At 46.4% G+C, this 26,885-nt stretch overlaps 1 protein-coding gene across 1 annotated transcript in view; it reads left to right on the top strand.

The window, feature by feature from the left end:
- SNTG2 (syntrophin gamma 2) overlaps positions 1 to 26,885 on the top strand; it is a 374,485-nt gene that overhangs the window by 244,448 nt on the left and 103,152 nt on the right. The window contains exons 9-10 of the mRNA XM_028832026.2: positions 2,164 to 2,291; positions 25,042 to 25,171. Of these exons, the coding sequence (XP_028687859.2) occupies positions 2,164 to 2,291; positions 25,042 to 25,171 (258 nt within the window). The remainder of the gene's footprint in view (positions 1 to 2,163; positions 2,292 to 25,041; positions 25,172 to 26,885) is intronic.

The raw sequence follows: 26,885 nt of genomic DNA, 5'->3' as shown, positions 1-26,885 counted from the left end.
GTAGAATCCTCTATGCAATTTTAAGTAGTGGTTTTGCAATATGATTCTAGTTACTCTGAAAACAGCACACTGTAGCAAACCTTTGAATCAGCAACAAGAGGTATAGATTATGTGGCTAAACACACAGCACCATTACTAGGATGAACTCCCATGGCACAGATGGATTATTGTGCATGCAAATACCACAGTTAAAATTCAATGAACAGTGATAACTAAAACCGTGCCACAGTATGCAATCATTTATAATGAGTTCCTACACAGCTTGCAGCAGTCTGTGTAGACAAATGGTATTTCAGCAAAGCTAATATGAAATACATAGCAGGTGATCTGAAGGTATTTCAGTGCCGTTCTCATGCATGCACCAAAGGTGAATCTCTTACCAGATGTTAGAGCCCAACAGAAAAGGGTAACAATGAATGAATATCTGTAAAATTCAGCTCAGAGTTCAAATGTTCCAATATTGCCACTTTTGCTATTGAGCTATTGGCCATGGAATTAATAAATATAGAGAAACAATGTTAGGATGATAACCCAAACCCAGCCTCTGGCTGTGTGAGCTTTTGTTTTGCTGATACATCTGTAGATGGCGAGGCCGCCTGTTCTGTATGACGCTCCAACCCTCCCTCAGCGTCCATTCCCCCGTCCCACCTGCACTGGGTGAGAGGCCTTTCATCTAGAATCCTAGGGCAGGGATGCAAAGATGATTTGAGGTGGAGGAGAATGAGAAAGGGGCTTGTATATCAGCAAAGATGAAAATAAATCATCACACTCTTTCTGTTAAGTGTGAGCAGTGTGTAGAGTGTCGTATGGAAACCTCATCCACATGGAAGCGAAGCCTCCAAGATTCCAGGGATCTCATGTGAAGCCCTGGGGAACGGCCCCCCATCTCCTCTCACCACAAACCAACCAGAGCCAGTTCAGCGGCACAGAACTGTTAGGGATGTTATTTTTTGGCAGGTAAAGCTGACTGCAGAGGAGACTTGAGGTGGACAGGGTTTGCTGTTTAAGTGGCGGATTAACCAATGTATAAGGTTGTACATTTATAAGGAATGAGGTATGTGGTCTCAAATAACATTCTGATACATAGTGGACATGTAGCCGATTAATACTTATGAACAAGCAAGTATGAAAGACACTTCATGCCACCCTCTGAGCCTCCGGAAAGCCCAGGTCTGTTTTCTCGTGGCCCCCCTTCTTACAGAAAGTCTTCTTGCAGACAGATGCTCAGATTCCAGGTGCAGCAGTCCCTGAACCCCAAGGTCCACAGAGCCCAGAGCTCAGGGCTGGTGTTTCCGGTGGACACTGAATTAAATTAAATCAACAGAAATGTCTTGTGAGTGTGGGGCACACCTGTCAGTGTGAGGCACGCCCGTGAGTGTGGGGCACACTTGTTAGTGTGGGGCACACCCGTGAGGTGTGTCCATGCCGGTGACTGGGGCGGCAGCGCCTGGTTCATTCATAGCGAGCCGGGCTCTGAGGTCAAGATGGCTCAGGCAGCTCAGGCTCCTCTTTGAGAATGTGGAATATTATACGATTGTATCCCGTGGCTAGAACCCACCTCTGACCCTTTCGTTGTTGGACGCTCGCGGGGCTGTTACGTGTTCTGACCCTTTTGTTGTTGGACGCTCGTGGGGCTGTTGCGTGGTGCTGCGGTGGTTGCATGGCTCCGAGGCCTCCTCACTTTTCCATCTGGGCCCAGCTCCTACTACTGCACAGGCAGGGTCGTTGCCACTAATAATAAAGCAGACCCATGACCTGGACAGAATGTCATCAGCCATTCTATTATGTGTCTCTCGACCGAAACTCGCTGAGTGGACATTTCAGGTTGTTTTGGTTTTGCGTCTTTCTCATGGTCTCTATGCACCGAGCCCAGTACTGTGTCTGCAACTTTCCCTCCAAATTTAGGCCCCTGTTCTCCTTCTCCTTCCTTTCAGCTTCCTTCCTCTCATGCAATTTGCAGTTAGAAAATAGAGGGAGAAGATGTCTTAAATCCGGGTAGAAGAGCACTTCTTTCTTTCCCGATCTTTCAGAAACGATCTCACTTGCTTTTTATCAGTTAAAATGTGTTGGACTTGAGTTCTGTGTTCCAGGCACACAGACACCTCTCCCTGCATGCAGCCTCCTCTGCCTCTGTGACGCTTCGTTCTCCTTTCTTCTGCACAGGCTCCATCGTCACCTTCCTCGCCCATAGCTAAGGACCCGAGGTATGAGAAGCGCTGGCTGGACACCTTGTCCGTGCCTCTGTCCATGGCTCGCATCTCAAGGTACAAAGCCGGAGCGGAAAAATTAAGGTGTGTGACCGTTGCCTGAGATGGGAAAAGTTGATGAACCCCGTGCACTTTTGCCAGTTCCTACAGGCCACTGGTTACTCCAAAGCGCTTGACTGTGACATCAGCAAGTGGGCGTGCTGTCTTCTGGTAGATTTAGCATTTGGAATAAACAAGTTAAAGATCACGAGAAAATGAGAAGTCAGGTATCAGAACGGTGAATTTATTACTAAGACTAGTTCTACCTAGGGCAAGGTGGCATGGTTGCTTCTCGTGAAACAGTCATTAGTAAAATAAATTCTATTTTTAGCTTTAAATGCTAACAGAATTAGACTGGAAGTAAAGACTGACTTCTTGTCCAAGTCTCAGATATTTCTAGAAATGCCACTTAAACTCTGTGGGCCTCTTTTTCTTCAGTAATAAAATGAGAAGGTTAGACCAGCAGCTATGTTAAATAAATGCTAACTAGTTTGTGAGCTTGGTTAATTAAATAATTTCAAAGATGTAACTATAAAAGTTTATGTTTCCATAGCTTTTTGAGTAGAAAAATGTATGGTTGGCTAATTGTGCTGTTTAATCACTGTGGAAAGGCCCACAAGTAATGAGTTGGTGAATTTCCTCTTTCTATTCTTAAGACAGATGTGTAGAAATAGCAAACTTTCTGTCAGCAAAGGAATTTTTTTTTTAATTGAGCACTGTACTTCCCAAAATGTGTGTGCATCTGTGTGAATGTTTGTGGCTATAGGGTCTGTGGTGGGCAGACAGTACAACCTGAAATTCCCTTTACTGGTCCTGAAATGGAAGGTAAAAGTCCAGCAAATGTTGCTTTTCATGAAGGGTTAAAATTAGGTTTTCTCTATGAATTGGTATTAACTGTACAGCCTCTCACAAAGGATGTTCATGTTTGTGGAAGGATGTCTATGATCCCATTGCAGGAACAGGGATAGTAAGCTTGATTTTCAGATTTGTGCCCACCTTTGGTAAAGGGAGACAAACCTAGTAGATGTGTGTATTCCTAGAGAAGTAGAAAGACAGGTAGGTAAATATAGGTGGATAGATAGAGATGATAGATAAAGTGGATGGGTGGATAGACAGACAGACAGACAGACAGACAGACAGACAGACAGACAGACAGACAGACAGACAGATAGATAGATAGATAGATAGATAGATAGATAGATAGATAGATAGATAGATAGATAGATGGTGTTCTGCATAATAATGTTTTGGTCAAGGACAGACCACATATGCCATGGTGGTCCCATTATATTGTAATGGAGCTGAAAATCCCTATTGCCTGGTGACATCAAACATCATAACCTCACAGTGAAAGACATGATGCACATGTTTATGGTAATGCTGACATAGACAAACCTACTGCACTGCCAATCATATAAAAGGAAGCAGTAATGTCCTGGACCTTCACATTCACTCACTCCTCACTCATGGCTTCACCCCAAACAACTTCCAGCCCTGAAGGCTCTATTCATGGTGAGTGTCCTGCACAGGTGTGTCATTTTTTAACTTTTATACCCTATTTTTACTTTCACTTTTCTAAGTTTAGATGTGCTTACATACACAGATACTTGCTTTTGTGTATTTAGATACACAAATATGATTGTGTAACAGTTGTGTAAGTATTCAGCACGGTCACATGCTGTACAGGTTTGTAGCCTAGGACCAATAAGCTATATCATATAGCCTAGGTGTGTAGTAGCCTGTATCATCTAGGTTTCTGTAAGTGCACCCTACGGTGTAAACACAATGACAAAATCGCCTAATGACACATGTCTCAGAATGTATCCCTGTCATTAAATATGACTGTAGATATATAGATGAATTATTGCAGTGATACAGGGGCTGAAATATAGATAGATTACAGAGATACAAATAGATGGATAGGTAAATAGTCATTTGTACAATATAGCAAAATGTTTTAACAGTTCGTGCTGTCACTGTGAATTCCTTTTAAAATGTGTGCATGTGGCTTTCTTACAACATGTTTCTTTGGTTTGGGGTTAGTTTGGGAACCAAGTAGAGATCTGGGCATGTATCTGTCTTGACAAAGAGGGAAATAGTGCATGAAATGACCTTTGTCTATTAACGAATTTGAATTAAATGGGTTTTTAGAAAAATAGAGCCACTCAACTTCATAAACACTTCCTAGCCCATCTACCATTGAATGTGATGAAGATTAGCCATTCTAGCTTTGGTTTAAGGATGAATTCAGGTCGTAAGATGAAATGTCTCCTACTCTGAGGACAGGATAGGTTCTCTAGTTGTATTAGTCCATTTTCATACTGTTATGAAGAAAAACCCAAGACTGAGTAATTTATAAAGGAAAAGAGGTTTAATGGACTCAGTTCTACATGACTGGGGAGGCCTCACAATCATGTTGGAAGGTGAAGGAGGAGCAAAGGCATGTCTTACATGGTGGCAGGGAAGAGCGTGTGTGCCGGGAAACTACCCTTTATAAACCATCAGATCTTGTGATTCTTATTCACTGTCATGAGAACAGCATGGAAAAAAACCTACCCCCATGATTCAATTACCTCCCACCAGGTCCCTCCCATGACATGTAGGAATTATGGGAGCTACAATTCAAGATGAGATTTGGGCAGGGATACAGCCAAACCATATCACTAGTAATTCTTAACTAAATGCAGACTTGACCACCCATTCCCGCAGCTTGAGAACATGTAGAAACACATGTGTTTTTCTTGGTGACAAAATACTTTGACCCACTAAGCCGTTCATACCATAATCATTGGGATAAATACATGACATCCAGGAGAATGAAAAGGAACTCAAGAAATCAACTGACTGCCTGAGCCTCAGATTCTTTTTCTGTTATAAAAGCTATCACACACTGATTTGGTTTGGATCTGTGTCTCCACCCAAACCTCATGTGGAAACGTATTCCCCCATGTTGGAGGTGGGGCCTGGTGGGATTCAGTCGTGGAGTGGATTCTCATGAATGGGTTAGCAAAATCCCCCTTGGTGCTGTGCTTCTGACAGTGAGCGGGTTCTCCTGAGATCTGGTCATTTAAAGCTGTGTGGCACCTCCTCACTCTCTCTCTTGCTCCTTTTCCTGCCTTGTAAGGTGTCTCGCTCACCCTCTGCCTTCCACCATGATTGGAAGTTTCCTGAGGCTTCCCTAGAAGCAGAAGCCGCCATGCTTCCTGTGTAGCCTGCAGAACTGTGAGACAGTTAAGCCTCTTTTCTTTATAAATTAGCCAGTCTCAGGTACTTCTTTATAGCAGTGCAAGAACGGACTAATACACACTGTAACAGCAAACTGAAAGGTTTATAATTTTTCATAAGACAAGATTATTTTGTTTTATAAAGGCAAATATATCTTACTAGCTTTGTTGACTTTTTTATGATTTTAAGCAAGACTTAGTATGGGCAGGAAAGGGCAAATCATAAAATACGTAAGGGCTCAAGCTATGAATTTTATAAAACCTGTTTGTTCTGAAACGTATTTGTGTTAAAGTCCCATTTAGAGGCTGAGATGCTGTTCTTAGCTCCATCTTACCTGTAAGCTCCTCAGGTCTCATTTTAAAATGGATGAAAAAGAGAAGAGACTTGGATGTGCTGATCCCAGTAGATGGAATTCTAAAATTTCTGTGTATCTTCTCCTAAGGGCTTCTCAGTCTATTGAGGGTAAGGAACAAGTTTAGAAATTGTCAATTCTAAATCAAACAGGTTTTAGAACCTTAAAACAAAAGCTGTAAGCTGTAGCCCAGGAGGAACCTTTAGATATCATATAATAGAAACATAAATAGGATGAAGAGGTTGGAAGCCAGCATCTTGTGTGTCCCCTCTGACTCTGTGCTTGTCCAGGTATAGGACCTCAATCTATAACCACCACCTTCTGGGTGCTTTCTAAAAATTGACAAATAAAATCATATATAATTAAGGTACAAAGTTATGTTTCAATACATGTTTACATCATGGAATAATTAAATCAAGCTACTTGGCATATCAATAACATCACATCCTTAGCAGCATTTTTGTGGTGAAAATATTTAAAATTTACTCTTTTAGCAATTTTGAAATATACAATACAGTACATACTCACTTAACATCATTGATTGGTCCTCAGAAACTGCAACTTGAGTGAAAAGATGTATGAAGAAACCAATTTTCCCATAGGCTAATAGCTATAAATAAGAGTTAGATTCCTACAGCATATTTCTGGTCACAAAACATCACCAAACTTATAAATAAAGACCAAAACACTTCAACTATTAAATAGTTAAATAAATATAAGCTATGCATACATTTAAGAAAGATTAATAAAAACAAGTAAGATAAGTATTTGCCCAATTATTTCATTCAGGGTTGGGGAGACGAGTCTGTGCTGGAAGCTCAGGGCTCAAGCTGGGCAACAACCCTGGACAGAATGCCATCCCACTGCAGGACAGCTCACACATGCCCACAGTCACTTAGCCTGGGACCATTTGGACACAGCAATTAACCTTACCTGCACGTCTTTGTGGGGAGGAAACCACAGTGCTTAGAAAAACCCATGCAGACACAGAGCAAATATGCAAACCTCACGAAGATATTATTGTTTCTTCTGTCACCTGTGCTTTTGGGTCACATTCTAGAAATCATTAGCCAAATCAAAGTCGTGGAGCTTTTCCCTATATTTTCTTTTAGTGGTTTTATAGTTTCCGGTCTTACATTTAAGTTCTTAATCCATTTTGAGTTGATTTTTGCATATGGTGTGAGATAAGGGTCTAGTTTCATTCTTCCACATGTGGATATTCAGTTCTCTGAACACCATATGTGGAAGAGACTGTCATTTCCCCATAATATGTTCCTGGCACTTTTGTTGAAATCAGTTGACCATAGATCTGTGGGTTTATTTCTGGCTTTATATTCTATTCCATTGGCCAATGTATCTGTGTTTATGCTTGTACCTTGCTGTTTTGATTATTATAGCTTTGTAGTATGTTTTGAAATTAGGTAGTGTAATGCCTCCATCTTTGCTTTTTATGCTCAAGATAGATTGGATATTCAGAGTCTTTTATGGTTCCATATACATTTGAGGATTGTGTTTTCTATTTCTGTGAAAAAATATCATTGGGATTTGATAGAGACATCATAGAACTTGTATATCACTTTAATTAGTATGGTATCATAACAACATTAACTCTTCCAATCCATGAATGCAGGATATCTTTCCATTTTTTGTGTGTCATCTATAATTTCCTTTATCAATGTTGTATATTTTTCATTGTACAGATCTTTCATCTTTTTCATTAAATTTACTCCTAGGTATTTTGTATTTTTATACTACTATAAATGGAATTGTTTTCTTAATTTCTTTTTTTGTGTAGTTCATTGTTAGTGTACAAAATACTACTGATTTCGGAATGTTGTTTTGTATCCTGCAAATTTTCTAAATTCCTTTATTAAGTCTAACAGTATTTTTGAGTCTTTAGAGTTTTCTATATATAAGCTTATGTCATCAGCAGACAGAGACAATTTCACTTCTTCCTTTTCTATTTAGATGCCTTATTATTTCTTTTTCCTAATTGTTCTTGTTAGCACTTCCAGTTCTATGTTGTATAGAAGTAGTGAGAGTGCACATATTTATCTTGTTCTGGATTTTAAAGGAAAACCTTTCAGCTTTTCATCATTGAGTACAATTTTAGATGTGGGCTTGTCACACATGGTCTTTATTGTGTCAAAGTACATTCCTTTCATACCTAATTTGTTGAGAGTTTTTATCATGAAAGGATATTGAATTTTGTCAAATGTTTTTCTGCATTTATTGAGACAATGTTATGGTTTTTGTCTTTCATTTTGTTAATATGGTGAATTATATTTATTGATTTGCATGTGTTGAACCATCCTTGCATCCACGGAATGAATCCAACTTGATCACGGTGACTGATCTTTTTAATGTGCTATTGAATTCAGGTAACTAGTATTTTGATGAGGATTTTTGCACATATGTTCATCAAGGATATTGGCCTGTAATTTTTGTTTCTTATAAGGTTCTTATCTGGCTTTGATATTAGGATAATGCTGGTCTCATAAAGGTGAGTTTGGAAGTGTTCCCTACTCTTCAATTTTTTGTGAATAATTTGAGAAGAATTGGTATAAGTTTTTCACTGTTTATTTGGTAGAATTTAGCAGTGAAGACATCTGGTCTTCAGCTTTTCTTTGATGAAAGATTTATTATTATTGTTAATTATTACTGATTCCATCTCTTTACCTGTTATTAGTTTATTTAGATGATCTATTTCCTCTTAATTCCATCATGATGATTGTATGTTTCTAGGAATTTATTCATTTCCTCAGGTTATCTAATCTGTTGACATATAATTGTCCAGGTCGCATTCAGCATCTGCAGTGGTATAGGAACCCGCAAGCCTGTTGGAGGCACAGACAGGCGAGTCCCTCTGGGTCCTTATGTGAACAGTAGTAATGTGATTAGGCTTTGTGTCATCAGCACAAATTTCATCATTTGTGTCTCCACCCAAATTTCATCTTGAATTGTAATCTTCATGATCCCACGTGCCTAGGGAGATAACTGATGGGAGATGATTGAATCATGGGGGTAGCTCCCCCATGCTGTTCTCATGATAGTGAGTGAATTATCATGAGATCTGATGGTTTTATAAGGGGCTCTTTCAATTTCACTCCATCACAGATGACTTAGCATAACCATGCGATCCTGACTACTGGCTTAGTTATCTAGACATTTCTCTGACATCAGGTGCAGAAAAGCATTATTGATGGGGTGGCCGTGGTGGTGGAGATGCTAGAGTTTTGCCTGTCTTTATCATATCAATTTTCTATTGCCATGTAACAAACCAGTGCAAACTTAGCAGGTAACACAGGACTGTTTATTATCTCACAGTTCTCATGGGTCAGGAGTCCAGCAGTGCCCGGCCAGTCCTCTGCTTGGGATCTCACCAGGCTAAAATCAAGGTGTCGGATAGGCTGTGTTCCCATCTTCAAGGCTCACTCAGGGTTTCTGGCAGAATTCAGTCCCTTGACTTTATAGGACTCAGTTCCCCACCTTTTTCAGCCAAGGGCTGCTCTCCACCACCAGAGACCACCATGTTCATTGACATGGTCAGCCTCTGCCCTCAAGCCAACAGCAGGTAACAGGTAACTCCATGAGCCTAAAATCTATGACTTCCTTCATTCTGACCTCTAGACCCGGACATAAATGGCCATGTGTTCAGGCTGTGCCCCTGCATAAATCTCCCTAACTGAAGGTCTGCTGAGTTGAGACGTTGATTGCATTTGCAGAATCCCTTCACACAAACACCTAGTTTCTGTTGATTGAATAACTGGAGCAGATGTTTCCACCAAGGGCTGAGAACTGGGGGCTGCCTTAGAACTCTGCCTGCTCTAGTGTCTCAACCTCTATTTCACTCTGGAAAGCCCATAGCATGTCCACGCTTTTTAGAAATTCATCCTTTTAAAACAAAAGTGGCCTTGGATGACGGTTGGCTGTTCTTCCACATGGTGCCATTGGACAAAGCTGGATTTGAGCCAGGCTGCTGCCCATAGCCTGTGTGTTTCAGAAAATAGAGAGAGAAGAAATACTTAAGAACAAGAGAAATGTCTATGCTTGAAAAATATCCACAATCATTTTACCAGTGAGGAAGCTTTACGAGAGGCTCAGAAAAGAGATAAAGCTGTGGTGTCTCTGGCATGTGCCCCTGAGGAAGCAGGTGGTATGAAGGAATAGTACAGGGTTCAGAACTAAGAGATTTCTAATCCCGCTTCACCCTCTTGGGGCCATGACCTGGATAACTCATGCGGGCTCTTGTGATGGCTTCTTTGCCCGTTTAACCAAGTAGGGTGGGAGATGATATTAATACTTTATCGCTTTCTAAGATAGTTTATGAAGGTAACAAAAAATAAAACTGTACGTTTAAAGGAGCTTTGAAGCAGCAGGAGTTCAGTGATTTTTAATTGTGATGCAGTTGGGGTCTGCGTTTCCACCCAGATCTCATGTTGAAATATAATCCCCAGTGCTGGAGGTGGGTCCTGGTGGGAGGTGACTGGATCACGGGGCAGATTTCTCATGAGTGGTTTAGCACCACCCCCTCGGTACTGTTTTCATGATAGTAAGCGAGTTCTCATGAGCACCAGCTGTTTAAAAGTGTGTGGCACCTGCCCTCTTTCCTTCCAACTCCTGCCACGCCCATGTCGAGTGCTGGCTCCCCCTTTGCCTGCCGCCATGATTGTAAGTTTCCTGAGGCCTCCCCAGAATCCTAGCAGATGCCGCCATATTTCCCGTACAGCCTGTGCCACCATGAGCCAAGGAAGCCTCTTTTCCTTATAAATTATCCAGTCTTGCATATTTCTCTATGGCCGTGTGAGAATGGACTAATACAAATTGTTTGTGGAATAGGGAATGACTGAACAGAAGGAAGGAAATTCAGATTTGAGTGATTATCCCCAAATAAGAGCAATTAAACAGCTCCAGAATCTCTGTCCCACAGAATTACTGTGTATCACTTTGCAACTCTTTACAGGAGGAACTACTTTTTATTTACCTGCTCACAGGAGCCCTGTCCATGCCTCTCATTTTAGGTAGGCCTCAAATTGATTAAAAGTAATTGACTTTTTTTTTTTTCCTAAAACATAAAAGGAAAGAAAGGGAAGAGAGGGGATGGGAGGGGAGGGGAGGGGAGGTGGAGAGGGAGAGGGAAAGGGAGGGAGTTAAGTAGTAAGGTAGGAAGAGAGAAAACCCACAACTTAGGGATCTTTTTGCCCCACATCTACCATGTTTTTTAAAAAACAGAATTAAATTATGTTTTGTGAGTTCAATAAAATTTCATGTGCTTTGTAGGCCACTCACCTTATTTCAGAAGAAGAAGGCAGATGGGCTCTGTAGTAGTCATAATGGAAACAGACCTACTGCAGATAAGCAGATTTTGAAAAGTGATACTACAAGTCAGAATTATACTGTTAAATACTGTAATTTGTTTTGCAAAGGAGATTATCATGTTTAAATAGTCACACCAAAAAGAATCCTTTGGTGAATTTTCTGGAGTTCATCCATCCCGAGAGCACAGCACTAGATGCTCTGAGCTCACATGTCCCACACACACGGGGCTCCTTACCTGGGCTTCCAGGGAGACAGCGTCCTGGTGGCTGTGGCACCTCAGGAAAGGGGGGCTTGTGATGGGATTTGGGAATGTGTTGGGTGGTTCTGGGAAGGGCCAGGAGATGAGGGCTGGCCCTGCACTGGGTGCCATCAGAGTGTGGGCTGTGTCAGCAGCGTCTGGCTTAATTTCTATCCAGGAGCATGAGACAGGAAGGGGCCAGAGCCAGGCCAGGCTTGTGGGGGCAGCAGCCGCTCCCTCAGACCAGCAGCCCGCCAGGGACCTGTGGGGCCTTTGTGGCTGGACGGCATCTCACGTGTCCCCTGCTCCTGCTCTGCCTTGCTCCCTCATGTCCCTGGAGAGCCCCGGTCTGAGGTTGATGACGTGTGGGACCCTGTTTTTCAGAGGAGCCCCACAGCCCTGCTGACTGCTAGCAGGTGCCAGAGCTGCTGTTTGTTTCTCATTACGCCATCTTTAAATTTTCTGAAAACTTTCTTTTGACGACAGAAGGTTAGAGTGTTCATGTTGATGGAAAGAGAATAATCCCATTCTACTTACATCTCTACAGACGCCCAGTTCTCTGGCATGTGTCCTACCCTGATAAGGGCACAGGCCTCGTGTTTAAGATCTGGAGGTCTCTAAGTCTTCTCAGAAGCCAGTGCTGCCTTCAACACCTGGCAGTTCTGGTGGGGGTGTCTTCCGTGGTGCCCAGCCCTGGGCCGCCCCCTCCATGGGCACGCAGGTGAATCAGGGTGTCCTGTGAGCATCACGGAGAGCTGCTCCGAGGCACCCATGAACCCGCTGCTGAGCGGATCAATGACTACATAATAGAGCTTTCCTGAGTTTGCTCTGATAGAGAACAAGGGCTGCTGATTTACGGAGGCACCCTGACACCCCTCCCCGTCCAACAGATGGTGGAGCAGCTCTGAGCTGCCTTCTCTGGGTGGAACTGCATCCGCTCCTTCTTTCCTGGGAATTCAGAATCATTCTTGAGAAATCATTCTGCATCTGCGTCATTATCCCGGCTCACTTTTCAAGGCTCCGTTACGCTTCCTCGGGGGGAGTGGTCCCCACCGCACTGTGTGACGCTGCTTCCGAGATGCCCTGGGTGCTCCTCTGTCTCTGTGTCTGTCTCTGTCTCTGCCCCTCTCTCTGCCTCCGCCTCTCTCCGTCTCTGTCTCTCTTTGTCCCTCTCTGTTTCTGTCTCTCTCTGCCTCTCCTGGTCCCTCTCTGTCTCTCCCTGTCTCTGTCTCTCCCTGTCTCTGTCTCTCCCTGTCTCTGTCTCTCTGTCACTGCCTGTCTCTGTCTGTGCCCCTCTCTGTCTCTCTGCCCCTCCCTCTGTCCCTCTCTGTCTCTGTCTTTTTTTGTCTCTGCCTCTCTTTGTCCCTCTCTCTGTCTCTGTCTGTCTCTGTCTCTACCTCTGTCTGTCCCTCTTGGTCTCTGTTTTTGTCTCTGTCTGCCTCTGTCTCTGTCTCTCTGTCTCTCTCTGTCTCTGTCTCTGTTTCTCGCTGTCTCCGTCTTTCTCTGCCTTTGCCTGTCTCTGTCTTTCTGTCTGTCTTTTTCTCCCTCTGCAGTGTCTCAGTCGAGTATCTTTTCATTTCCGAGGATTATCCGTTTTATTTTCATTTTGACTGTAAGGGATTAGTGCCCTGTCTATGAAAAGATGCTGCGAAGTCTCCGCTTGGGGACGTTAAGATCTTTTCTTCGTATCTAAGCAGGATAAATTCATAACAAGTTGTCCGCTTTAAACATTAATTTGATTTTTCTTTCCTTTGTGTGTGGAGATTTAATAGGCTCTCAGGGTCTGTGATGAAAATGAACAGGAAGGGCTTTTTAAGCTGGAGGTGCTGAGTCGCTGCAGATGAAAGCAGTGCGGTGACGGAGGGCGTCTGCCTGCCCTGCCTGCTGCCCCGGCGCCGATCTTTTGTCTCTGCCAACTGTGTCCGGTTCCTCGGCACCTCCTGGGATGCCTGTGCTCCTAGCCCCACCCAACTGTGTCCGGTTCCTCGGCGCCTCCTGGGATGCCTGTGCTCCTAGCCCCACCCAACTGTGTCCGGTTCCTCGGCGCCTCCTGGGATGCCTGTGCTCCTAGCCCCACGACCACACCACAGCTGTGGCCAGTCGTTTTACCATGAACCCCTCACCTCGATTTCCCAGCACCCTCCCCATTACAACTAAACATGAGCCGAAGTCCCTGAGTTTTCCTGCTGCTGAAAGGGGAGAACTGTCAGTGGCATCATTCGTATTAATCCCCAAGCAGGAGGAACCAGCTGTGTCTGGCAGAGTGGATGGAGAAGGTTTTAGAGGCACGAGATCTTCAGGGTGTCCGTGACCTCAGCACACTAACCTTGCTCTGAAGGCCTCGTTTTAGTCAGTGTGGGCGGCCGTAGCCCAGTTCCACAGATCGGTGGCCTTACGCAGCACACAGGTGGGTGGCCTTACGCAGCAGGCATGCGTCCCTCGAGCTCTGGAGGCCATAGCCCAGTTCCACAGATGGGTGGCCTTGGGAGCTAGGATTTCAACACTGAACACTTGGGGAGCCACATTCAATCCACTGGGAATTTGACCCAGACTTGGGGATGGGAGTTGCTAGGGATACCCCACTTTTAGGAATTAGGCCAAACTTTTCCGTTACTATGGAAGTCACACTCTTCAAAAACTGGATTTAATTTCAGTTTTTCTTCTATCTGTGCCTCTGCCTGGAGCACAGTCCTGGGGATTCCACCTGACCCTTGACCTTTGACCTGGCTTCCCAGCCTCCTCATCCCCCTCTCACCTCCTTTGCTCCTCTCCCCTCCTGTTACCTGCTCTGTGCTTACCTCAGAGACCAAACTTGCCTATGCTCTGCCTCCCAGACCCCTCACCTGGAGTGTTCCAGGGCCCCTGTGATGCCACGTGCCCAGCGTGGGAGGAGGAGGTACAGACGGAACCCTCAGCGGCATGTGCAGAACGCATTCCATGTTCCCCTCACCTCATACTCAGCCTTATCTGGGAAAGCAAAAATATTCTCCTGGCTGAAGAGTTTCCTGGCATAGAGATCTTTATGTTTACCTAGACTGGGTCCAGTCTCCAAGCCCTGGCCGGGTGTTCCGAGTGAGCAGCTCCCCTCGCTCCACGGCTCATTTCAGATGCAACGTTTCTATCCCAGGAAAAAGAATGGAAGCCGTGATAACTCAGGTGGCAGGAATGGTTACGTTCCTGGAGTTCATGGATCCCCTCCAGCAGGTGCAGTTGTGTTTAACACCTCAACAAATATATAGGAAAAGTGCAGTGTTAGACAGGAAAACATTGAGCTGTGTAAGCCACGGCCATTCACGTGGCTTTAAGGTACAGAAGAGGCTGTTTGTTAGTTAAGAACTGAGGTTGTGAATCGGAGACTGAGTTCCTTATAAAGCTCACTTGTGTGTGTGTGTGTCCCTGCCTTTACCACTTCTGGCCTTATGAGTCACCTTGGGAAAATTGGTTTATCTACATCAGCCTCGATTTCATCATCTTTAACATGATAACCACAGGACTTTCTTCATAGGATGATTGTGAGGGCTAAAACCACTGCAGCATATAAAGTATTTACACAGTGTTTATTACAAGGTGTGAATAAATGCCAGCTGGTTCTTTTTATCCTCCATATAAATGCAATTGTTAGTAATCTATCTATTTTCCTTCTTCATTTCTCCCAAAAGTATTAAATATTTAACTTTAAAGACATATGTCGGAGTATGAAAAGAATCAGGATGCTTTTGTGAAAGGAGCCTAAGAATTCTTTGCACATCATTGACTGGTTGTAAAATAAGCAGCAGAAAAGCAGAGACAGGAGGAGACGGGTGGGGAATCGTGCATCGTTGTGTCCGCTGCTCTCTTGAGAGTCGGTTTTTACTGCTTTTGGGCTTCCATGAAGTCCGTCACTTATGGTCGGCAGGAAACATTGACGAGTGGCTCCCTGAGCCAGCGCTTCCGTCACTCCTGTGCACGCTCAGTCCTGTGACCTCCCAGTGTGGGACGAAGCTCCACTCACATCTGCGCTTTGGGGTGGAACGTAAGCACCGTCTGGACTAAGAAATCATTGCAGATACGTTCACCGCCAAGGATGTGAATGAAGTAGAAAAGTGCAGACACTCGGAGACGGTTCGTCCTGCTCGCTCTCGAGTGACACCAGGTCTTTCTCGTCTTTGGCTCAGGAGTGCAGCCCCACGGTGCGTGCCGGTTAGCACACCCGGGCAGGGCACAGTTTGTGGGCACACGGAGGCCCATTAACACCAGCCGTGTATTCGGTGATCAGATTTTTTGCAGGAAACATTTCTTGACCACCATTTAATACCACTTGCTACAGTGGAAAGAAGAAAAAAAAAAATCTTGCTATGGAACATGTGATTAAATGATAACTTTCAAAAGTGTATTAAAGTTGGAAACTAAGGCATTCTGTTGACCAACACCAAACTCTACTGGTTTGTAACCATTGATTTTGACTGCACGGGCTTTGAGAGAGCCTATTAGGTTATTGTCAATTCAGAGGAAACCTGAGTGGCTATGTCATTAGAAAGTTGGATTTGGATGTTAAAATGAAGGTTGATCCCTGGAAGAGGACCTGGAGGACTGCTGAACACAATGTGTGCTTCTCAAAAACGGGATGATCACTCAGAATGTTCTTTATGTACACGGCGCCCTTTCTGCCAGTCACCCAGCTTCGCAGAGGTTAAATCAGAAGCGTAGGCAGCAGTGGGTGGGGCCGCGCCACGCTCCGTCCCCAGCACCAACTGGGAACACAGGCGGCGTTTCCACTGGAGTCACCCCATCAGTGTGGAAAGACACGCAGGGGCCCAGGGACTAAAGCTCTGCTAGATGGAGGTGGAGGGCTTCGAGGCCATAGCAGTGACCTCCTGGGCACGGAAGCCTGTGATACATCGAGGCTCACACCGAGAGAAACCTGGGACCCAGCGTGTAGAGGGCGCTCTTAGACTGAACTGACACAAAAGGTGGAGACCAAGCCGGCTTCTTATGTTCATTTTCCTCAGCCACAGGCAAAACCGCAAGTTCTCTTATGCAAAATAGTTATAGAAAACAATTTTGAGAGGTAGAAGTCTCAGGTTAGGACTTAGTCCCAGTAAATTTAGCCTCTAAGAATCTTTTAGACTGTTCTGCTTTTATAGACAATAAATCTATCTCTGTTTCAAATTGATTGTATTTTGAATTTTTCACAGTAACTTCACTCATTATGTAAAGTGAACTTTTAAAATGTGTTTGTTTTTTCAAACATGAGGAATTCGAGCCCATAATCAAGCTCATTAACACACGTTACAGCACCTGTAACAGGCAGCTGCGTTCCTTCCCTGGACGGAAAGCGGGTGTCCTGCCTCCTGTCTGCCCGAAGAGAGGGGCGCGATGTGTAAATGTCCTTGTACATTCAGCACCCCCAACTATGTATTTTAAATCAGTGTGTACATTTTTATAAAGAGTTATTTTATCATCACTGAAAGAGGTTGTTTGTTTTTTCCTAAGTTAATTCTGCGTTTGCCCTTAACAACAAAACCAAACAAAACATACAAAATCTCTTCTAGTGATGATGAAATAGCTCTTGAACAAAAGCAAACAAAAAAATGCATTTATTTCCAAGCAGGAATTGAGCACCTACTGTGTGCACTTTCCAAGGTAGGAAGGATTCTCACAGGAGTAACAGCCTGTCCAGCTGATGGCTGCTGTGCTGAGGCCACGGATGGGTGGAGGACAGTCGGCCCCTCGCTGGTGTCCAGCGTCTGCTGCTGCAGGCGGGTGTTCTCTCCTGAAGCGGAGGAGCCGCCCGTGTGACTCTAATCCGCAGCACGTTGGTGTGGGAAGGAGAGTCACGGCAGACAGCCTTCGAGCGCCTCCGCTCAGGTGTGAATCCGTTTCCCTGCCTTATCCACCCTGGAGTCCTGCAGCTTCCACAGCAGCTCCTCAGGCCTGTTTGAGTGTGGGTCTGTGCAGCCACAGCTGGGGAAGCTGAGCTTCGGTCTCCACTGAAGTTTGGGCTGGAAGGTGGCACTGGCATGTTGCAATCAGCCTTGTGTCTGCCATCTGGTGGAATTAATTAATTCCTCTGAGACATGATTTCATTTCACAGTAAACTTGTGTAAAATATAAACAAGTTCTCTGGTGATTCTTCTGCTCGTACTGGTGCCGCTCTTAAAGTTCTGCTGGGTCTAAGTGAGGTCACTTTGCTGCATTCTGTGGCTCCAAACACAGCTCTGCTGGGCAGGTCGATCTCCGTTCTAAAAACGAGGAAGACAGCCTGAGAGGCTGGCAGCCTCCCGCCCCGTGCAGGGGATGACACAGCACCTGCAGCGTCCAGGCATTTCTGCGTCTCATGGCTGGGGTCTGAGTGCTGCGCTGTGTGGGCTGAGTGCTGTACCGTGTCTCACATCTGAGCTAGGGCTTCTGTCATTCCTGTGCACACTCAGCCCTGTGACCTCCCAGCATGGGACGAAGCTCCACTCACGTCTACACTTTAGAGATGATGGGGGGTCCTCGTGGTCATGGACTGAGTTACCCATGTTCACATGTGTGCTTAAAATGTGGCCTTGACATTTATAAAATATGGTTCTCTTAGGATTAGAGAACATGGACTGCAAGGCCTGCTCTGGCCCTGATCCTTCCAGTCCCCGGCTGCGGGTCCCTGCTGTGTGGGGAGCGCCTCTCTCTCACCCAGGCCTGCTTCAGCCCAGCTGTGCAGCCCCTGGGAGACCCTCACCTCCACTCCCATGGTCCATGCCTGCATGCCCAGGCTCTTGCCCACCTGGGGGCCTGCTCTGGGCTTCCTTTTATCAACAAATCTCTGCATTTTCTCACGTTACCCAGGAATTGCTGCTGTGTCCCGAGCCCTGAGCCACCTGGTTTTAGGAAGCTGTGGCCTAAGGGGACAGGAGCCGACTTTGGTGTTGGGTAAAAGCACGCGGCCGCGGCTTCTGCTGCTCCATTCATTGGCAGGTGTGCAGCCTCCACCCGTGTTCCATTCGATAGTCCAGATAATCTTCACTATGGGTTCATGCAGGCTACCAGGATACAGGCATTCTGTTTAATGATGAGGTTTTATCCTTTGAAATGGAAAAAGAAAACGAAGATGAGTGAGTAAACTCAGGCAGGCTGTAGTGCTAGGATGACCTGCCCGGTGTATCAGACACAGTTTTATAAACAGACAGCAGGGCAGCCAGGCTCAGAGGGACGGGCACTGGAAACTTGGATGTCTGGGGGCCGGGACTCAGGAGCAGTTTACAGAGAAAAAAAGGCCAACGCTGACGCTGAGAGGATTAGGGGACAGTTCTGTGAGTGACACCTTCACCTGGATGAAAAGCGAAGTCCCGTTGTGATCACAGGTCACCCTCTGTCCTGCCCGCTGCTGGGGGTGCCCACCTGGGTGGTCGAGGCCAATTAGTTGGTCTCGTTGGATCTCAGATAACCGAGAAGCAGCACTGAGCCCCGGGATGCTGGTTGAGCTTCCCTGGAGTAAACGCAGATAACGATTCCACCTTGTGGGCAGCACGGCGCCCGGGTCCACGGATCCCTCCTTACGGAGAGCACAGTGCCCTGGTCGACAGCGTGGGGGCCAGAGGTTCCCAAGCTTGGGCCCAGGCCCCACACTCAGCCGTTCAGCCCAGCCTGTGTCACAAGCCCCCGCCTCCGTCCTGCACCCTGGGCAGTTGAAATGACAGTGGCTCTTCCATAGGGTCACTGCGAGGGTAAAGCCAGCTCGTAATGAGTGATGGCCTTTATTTAGTTCTCTGTTGTTGTTACAGCTACTGCTGCCACTATCGTATACGACCAGTTCTTACAATCAGGTGACATGCCCGGCAGTGCGGGTGTGAAAAGAAGCACAAGCCATTCAGTGCAGCACCGTGCCTCGCTCCAGATGGTCCCCGGTGGAGAGGAAAGTGATCATGAGGACGCGCTAAATGTGCATATGCCAGGCATGAGCTCCTCCCTTCACCTCCCTCCTCCATTTCCTTCTCACAGCCCAGTGGTATGAGCCCATTGTCAGATGAGGGACCCCCCACAACGTGGCTGAGATCGGGTGGAGTCAGTCCTACCAGCAGGCAGCAGGCAGAGGGGAGGCAGCAGGCAGAGGAGAGTGTAGACACCACCTTCCCGTGACAAAGCCAGGTGCTGGAATCCTGCTGGGTCTTCTCAAACATTTACTCACAAAGCAAACACGCATGTGTGCCTACTGAGTGCCAGGGCTCTTAGTGCTGGCCCTGGTGGAAAGAACAAAGCGCAGGACGCCCACTCTGCTGAGGCCTGCAGCAAACGCACAGGCTTGTGATGGCCCCACAGCAAGACGCATGGACATGCGCGACATCCCTGCAGGCCGCCTCCTGTCCTTCCCATCCACAGGGAGGCCTTCAGGGAGTCCCTGGACATTGCACTCCAGTGCCCCACTCACTGACCTGGGCATGGCTTGCATGGATGGGGCCTCCTGCCTCTCCTGCTTCAGCAGCACTGCCCGGGGAAGTGAGGGGCTCAGAAGACCCAAGCCCTGTTCTCACGAGGCAATGGGAAATGACAGAGAAGGGTGAGGAGGTGCCCTGTGAGACACCACACGGGGGAAATTCTCTTTCTTGGACCTATTGACCTTTTCTTTGTCTCGAGTGAACACTTTATTTGTGGCCTGAATTTCTGGTAACAATGCCTTTTTTTCCCCCGCCCTGAGACAGAGTCTTAGTTGCCCAGGCCGGAGTGCAATGATGTGATCTCCGCTCACTCCAACCTCCGCCTCCTGGGTTCAAGGGATTCTCCTGCCTCAGTCTCCCAAGTAGCTGGGATTACAGGCATGCACCACAACGCCCGGCTATTTTTTTTTTTTTTTTTTTTTTGTATTTTTAATAGAGATGGGGTTTCACCACATTGGCCTGGCTGGTCTCCAACTCCTGACCTCAGGTGATCCTCTGCCTCGGCCTCTCAAAGTGCTGGGATTACAGACATAAGCCACCGCGCTCAGCCCACAATGACTTTTTAATGAACAAGTTACTCCATTAAGTTCAGACGTTCCTGAACTTAAATTAGCCCTCTTTATTAATATTTAATATGGAATATTTAGAAACGCCACTACATGACAGGGAAGTAGAAAAAATATATTTTTCTAAATTGTACTAAAAAATAATATATTACAGAGACAGTTTCCAAATAAAATATGTGAATGAAATTTCAAGATTTTTCAAATTCTGAAACATACACGTTATCTTTTTGTCTCATGAATACTCATAATTTTCAGTCATGAGCTAAAATACACACACACACATGCACACTCTCCTTATTTTCCAAAGCATGAAGGCTTAAAGTTAAGTAAACAGGCGTGTGTGCGATACACACCTTTCCTCCCTGTTACCGCAGGCACAGAGGGAGGTGGTGGCCAGAGTCGATGGGGAGTGACAGGCTGTGGTGGTAATGAGGGCCACCAGCCATCATTTATGGATGAAAGTGTCCTTGGTTACATTTTGTAAAGTCCAACATATTTATTCTTTAAAAACCGGACAGCTTGTTAAAAAGGTGATTTACACATTTTGACTTCCTTTCTCCAACACTGAAGCTTTGACAGGCAATTAAGAATTCTCAGTTTTTAGGGTCAAATTTTATAGTTACTGGAATCCCACAGCACAAGTGGAGCAGGAGGTTGGAAGAGTGGTCGTTGGTAGCAGACGTAGCAGGGGTCTCGGTTCGGGGCTTTAATAATAACTGATAATGCTCTATGATTGGTTTCCGCTGAAGCAGATGATTTGGAAAAGGGTCGAATCTGTTGAGGTGTGTTTTGTGACAGGAAGATTCCCAGCGGTTGGGCAGGATTCAGAGGCCTTTCTGGATGTGGACCTGAAGACTACAGCGAAGGCGGGCAGTGTGGCCGGACGCATGAGAGCTGGGCTGTGGGGCTTTTCCCGGCAGGAGCCGCAGGGTTGGCGTTGAGGCTGGCACCGAGCCCACAGTCAGGAGCGCAGGAAGAGTGGCCCAAAGACACTGGATGTCCTCCACGGGAGGTGCAGACCCGAGCACGTAACTTCAGTTCCGTAATGCCCTAATACATGAAGACGTGTGCTTTGAACTTTATTGGAATAAATTTATTTCTCTTAGCCAAAAACTGTGATTCAGTTCACTTCCTAGAGCATAAAACTCTATTTTCAGTTTTCTCTTTGGAATTCAGAAATTCTCTAAGGGCATGAGGAAACCCTGGGACGAGGGTAGACTTTTCAAAAGTGCCAACGCGGTCAGTGAGTGTCGGAGCTGTCTTGGTTTCTTCTTGGGGAACCCCGGGGCACCAAGCACTCTGCCTTTGCTTGGTGTGGCTTTGCTTACGGCAGCTTCCTACAATCTCACGCATGGCCATCAAGGAGCATGTTAGCTCCTGAGCAGACGCTCTGTGGATTTCAGCTCTGACAATGACCTTGACCACACGAACACCATCCTGAAAGGCCTGAGCGGCCACTGCAAGGTGGGTAGAGAAGCCAGGTTCCATCCGTGAGCCACGGAGAAAACTTGGAGGAAACTATGAAACTCGGAGGAAGCAAAGGCCCAGAAATGCCCTGGAAGAAGCGGCTGCTGATCTCGCATCCAGACTTGCCTGAAAGCAGATTGTGTAACTTACACTAGTTACCCGGCTTCTATAACAATAAACCAAACAGTGAACCAGTGATAAGCCAAGCTGTGACCTTCCTTTCCCTGTTTTGTTAACATGTTAGTATCTGCCATCAGCATTATTGTTAACAACTTTCACAGCTTCTGTTCATTTGATATGTAATTTTTATTGCTTTCTTTGACAAATTACAGACTAATAATGCTTATGTGGTACTCATGGGCTTACAAATAACTTTGTTTAGGTTATTCCATTTGTTTCTCTCAGTATTTCTATTTTATGGTAGAGTTGGCATTTGAAGCCCATCGTAAGGACAAGGAAAGCCCAGCTCAGAGTGAGATGTCCAGCCTGCCTCATGTAGCTACGGCATAAACGTGCCTGGGTGCAGACGCCTCCCTTTTCATTGCAGGTCACAGCCGTCTGCCCCTCGTGCGAGGCCGTGAGCCTCTGGGGCTCTACGTGTGTTCAGTGCCTCAGGGGGCAAAGCTGATGATCTTTCTCAAGACCACAGCATCGATAAAGGGTCCTTCATGGAGCCTGGGCCCACCGTCTCTACCTCACATCTTATTCCCACTACATGAATGATGGTGTAAACATCCGAAGGCCGAATTAGGACTCAGGACTCAGATTCCTTCTCACCACTGACTTTACGGGGATGACCACAGTACTGACCCTGTTGAGAGCGCTCGGTGTTCAGTCCTCCATGCATTTGGTGCATACATCACCAACCCTGAGAATCAGGAAATGCCAACTCCCCGAGAAGACACTGTTGTTAGCACATGTGAGCTGGAGCCAAGCGGTGACCACGAGTGTCCTTCACACGCTCCACCAGGCATCCCTGATTCATGAGAAGGGGGCGCCCCTACCCCCACGCTGCCCCGGGATCCCTGCAGGCCCCACCCCAGTCCAGCTAGCTCCAGGCAAAGCTGCCCCTGGCCCACACTGGCACCACCTCCTGTTCCTCCTCAGGCCTTTGGAGAAAAACAGGCTCTCCTGAAAGAATAAAAGCGTAGAGCTCTGAGATGGGGATAATTGGAGGGTGGGACACAGAGAACTTTTGAAGATTCTTCTAAAGTCTGTTTTTGGTCTGAGGGTTGGTTGGCCAAGAGTATTGAATACGTGACTGTTTATGGAGGTGTTCACTGGTGAGTTGTGTGTGCGTGTGTGTGTGTGTGTGTGTGCTGTAGCTCGATGTAAAATGTGCCTAAAAATAGCAGTCTCTGCCCTCTTCATGTGGGGAGCCAGGGAACTTGGCTGTTGTCCTCAGTAATCTGCTTGACCCAGCTGTTTGTTTACCACTAGATGAAGGTCAGCCTTGCTTTGTGTATATCACACCGGTTAACGTGAACAAACGAGAAATGATGGCGATGAGCCCATTTTTAGTCAGCACTTATTTAATAAGAATTAATGGACACTTGGACAAAAGTATGGATATAAGTCTCTCAATATTTAATAAGCACCTAATTCATGTGGAATATTACACGATGTGCCTAAAATAGTCTCCCAGCATTTTAAAGTGTAAAGATTAATTTGTTATAGCAGGCGCCCAGGATCAAAGGCCCCACGGGAAGCGATGGACCCTGAGGGACGGGTGCTCACCAGGAAGACCAGGAAAGGAGATCAGAAAGGGCTGAGCAAAGGTGGAGGCGGAGCTGCCTGCCCTCCCCACGCAGGGGACCTGCTTTCTCCGGCTTCTTCCCCTCTCCAGCTCCACTCAGTCACCTCCACCTTCACCTCTGTCCTCCTGCAAAGTCAGGAGTATCTTGTTCATCGCCATCAGGCAGAATATCAGCTACAAGTAGATAAACCTCACATTCTGATTCAAGAAACACTAATTAGGATGAGAATGTCCCCTAGACAGGGATGTCTGCTTTTAAAAAGAATGATTTTTAAAATAGCAAACTCTGGTCTGATAGATTTGGCTCAAAAATATGCAGAACTGTGTTATACCATCTCTGTTTCCTACCCCTCCCTGCCTAAGAAAGCAGCAATGACACTCACATCTGAAAGATTATTAAAGCATAACTCAGTGAAGACTTGTTTTTTTAACAAAATATGTTTGTTTTGTTCTGTATTTTATCTTCAGTTAGTGGCTTGAGACCATGGAGGTGTTATGGGTCATATAAATTAATATGCATTGTTTTCTTCTTTTTCTTTCTTTTTTTAAGATAGGGTCTCACTCTGTTGCCCATGCTGGGGTGCAGTGGCATGATCTCGGCTCACTGCAAGCTCTGCCTCCCGGGTTCAGGAGATTCTCCTGCCGCAGCCTCCCAAGTAGCTGGGACGACAGGTGTGTGCCACCATGCCCGGCTAATTTTTGTATTTTTGGTAAAGATGGGATTTCACCATCTTGGCCAGGCTGATCTCGAACTCCTGACCTCAAGGGATCCTCCCACCTCAGTCTTCCAAAGTCCTATGATTATAGGCGTGAGCCACTGCGCCCAGCCAATATGCACTATTTTCTTAAGAAAAAGTCTACAAAAGTGTACATGACATTTCTCTTTTGCAAATAGGTATATGTAAAGTATGTTTTTAAAAGATGTTGCATGACAGGGATGAACTACTGAATTTGAGACAGTTGGTTTGTTGTTGTTAATACTTGGCCATGATTGGGTTCTCAGCAAGTGGAGTGTCATGGAGCAATGGAAGGGGACCCAGCTTCTCCCAAAGCTCCCCTGTCAATCAGAAGCGCACACGTGGTTCTAGAGAAGGGTGGATGCTGAGTGCGGAGGGTGCCTGGGCTGCTCCAGCCTCACCCCATCAGGAGCTTTAAGTGCTCCATCCAAAGGGTCTTTGAAAGAATAACCAGTAAGAATCTTGCAGACAGTAACTCCAAAATTTCCGGAGCACTGTTCTTCCCCTGACAGTTGCTTTTCATGTTTCATCGAATTAGAAGTAGCTCCTGTTACCAGGGGAATTCGGGGTTTGGCCTTGGTCTCAGCGAGCCTGCTGACCGTACTGAGGTGCCTGAGGAAGGGGTGCACTTGCCCCATGTCCTGGGTCCAGGGTAGAGCCCTGCATCAGCCTTGAAGCTCACGGAGGCAGGCCTGCGCCCCTCGCTGCGGGGCCTCCTGGACAGCTCTCTCCCCTCCTCCAGGTGGAACGCGTTCGAGGTGCTCGCCCTGGATGGAGTCAGCTCTGGGATCCTCCGGTTTTACACGGCCCAGGATGGCGCCGACTGGCTGCGGGCGGTCTCAGCCAACATCAGGGAGCTGACCCTTCAGAACGTGAGCACACGTTGTTTCTGAGTCTCTGCTGATGTTCATTTGTGCATGAAAAATAATTGAGACATCAGATTTTTGATGATTGATGATTAACCCTAAACAAAATCATGTACTTGTTTCAATGTGTCAAATCTCTGACTATAACCATTAAAAATCAAGCCATCAGAATGTTTCCAAATCAAAGAGTGTGACTACGTCTGACAGCTGGGAATTTCTCACCTGGTTTTATCTTCCTCCTCCCCTCTGTCTGCCTCTGTCTCTCTCCCTCCCTTCCTCTCTCTTTCTCTCCACATACATTTACAGAAATAGTTATGCGTCATAATTTTATATTTTACCCAAATGCATTGATACAATGTGACATTTTGAGTTGGGGAAACCCAATTGGGTTAAAAGTATAATTCCCCCAAACGTTATGAAGATTTAGAAAAAGGCATAACTGAGCAAAAACATTACTTCTCAAATTTGTGCTGCAGTCCCCCAGAAAAGAAAAAACATTGTATCTTTCAGTGATGTGTTTGATAATAAAAGTCAGCAGGACATTTTAAAGATAAATGAAAAGAGATGGGGTGGGAGCAAAGACTCGATGATGTGGGAGTTGCCTGGAGTGGTGGGTGTCTGGATACGGACATGGAGCCGTGGCCGCAGGCCTGGAGACTGTGGCAGGACTGGCCCTGCCTGGAGGGGGCCCTGGACTGACCTTACTGTCCTTGCTCCCTCCCAGCTGACTTGCCTTGTAATTGCACTTCGATCCCTGCTCTTTTCCGGCGTAGCCTGGAGGCTGCAGAGACTGGGTCCAGCTTGCAGACCGGCCAGGCACGGCCCACCCTGCAGCCCTGCAGAGGCACCCGCCCTGCCCCTGCCCTGCCTTTCCCTGCCCAGCACCCCACATCTCCTTTGCAACCTTGCTGCTTCCTGTGGCTGCTAAACAGAAGTTAACCTGTCACTGGGGGAAGCAGCAATGTGTGAGATTTCTCCTGTAAAGACCTCAGGGGCTTCCTTTCTGCAACCATAGAAGGAAGTACCAGGACCTTCCTAACATCGTAATTTTCAGATGTGACACTTTAAATTCCAAAGTTATCTGAACAAATAGAAAGGGAAGAAAGGATGGTGCTTGACTCATATTTGCAGAAATGCTTGTGACAAGGAGCGCCCTTCAGTTCTGTATCATTTCACACATCACCCCTCATAAGCAGGGCAGAGAAGTCAGACACCCCAACACTTCAGAATGGAAATGTGGACTCTGAGCCACCTCGCCGCTGTGTGGCTGTGGGCTCTGTGGCTGTGGGCTGTGGGCTGTGGGCTGTGTGGCTGTGTGACTGTGGGCTGTGTGGCTGTGTGTGTGGCTGTGGGCTCTGTGGCTGTGGGCTGTGGGCTGTGGGCTGTGTGGCTGTGGGCTGTGGGCTGTGTGGCTGTGGGCTGTGGGCTGTGGGCTGTGTGGCTGTGGGCTGTGGGCTGTGTGGCTGTGTGGCTGTGGGCTCTGTGGCTGTGGGCTGTGGGCTGTGGGCTGTGTGGCTGTGTGACTGTGGGCTGTGTGGCTGTGTGTGTGGCTGTGGGCTCTGTGGCTGTGGGCTGTGGGCTGTGGGCTGTGGGCTGTGTGGCTGTGGGCTGTGTGGCTGTGGGCTGTGGGAGTGTTATGATTCTGCACCTCCACTTCCTCGTTAATGAAATTTTGGAAAACAACATCTACCTCCATAGGTCATTGGGTGAACTAAATAAA

This window comes from Macaca mulatta, chromosome 13, assembly GCF_049350105.2.
Source record: "Macaca mulatta isolate MMU2019108-1 chromosome 13, T2T-MMU8v2.0, whole genome shotgun sequence".
Lineage (NCBI taxonomy): Eukaryota > Metazoa > Chordata > Mammalia > Primates > Cercopithecidae > Macaca > Macaca mulatta.
The sequence above is the reverse complement of the archived record's forward strand: the minus strand, read 5'-3'. Positions and strand labels throughout refer to the sequence as shown.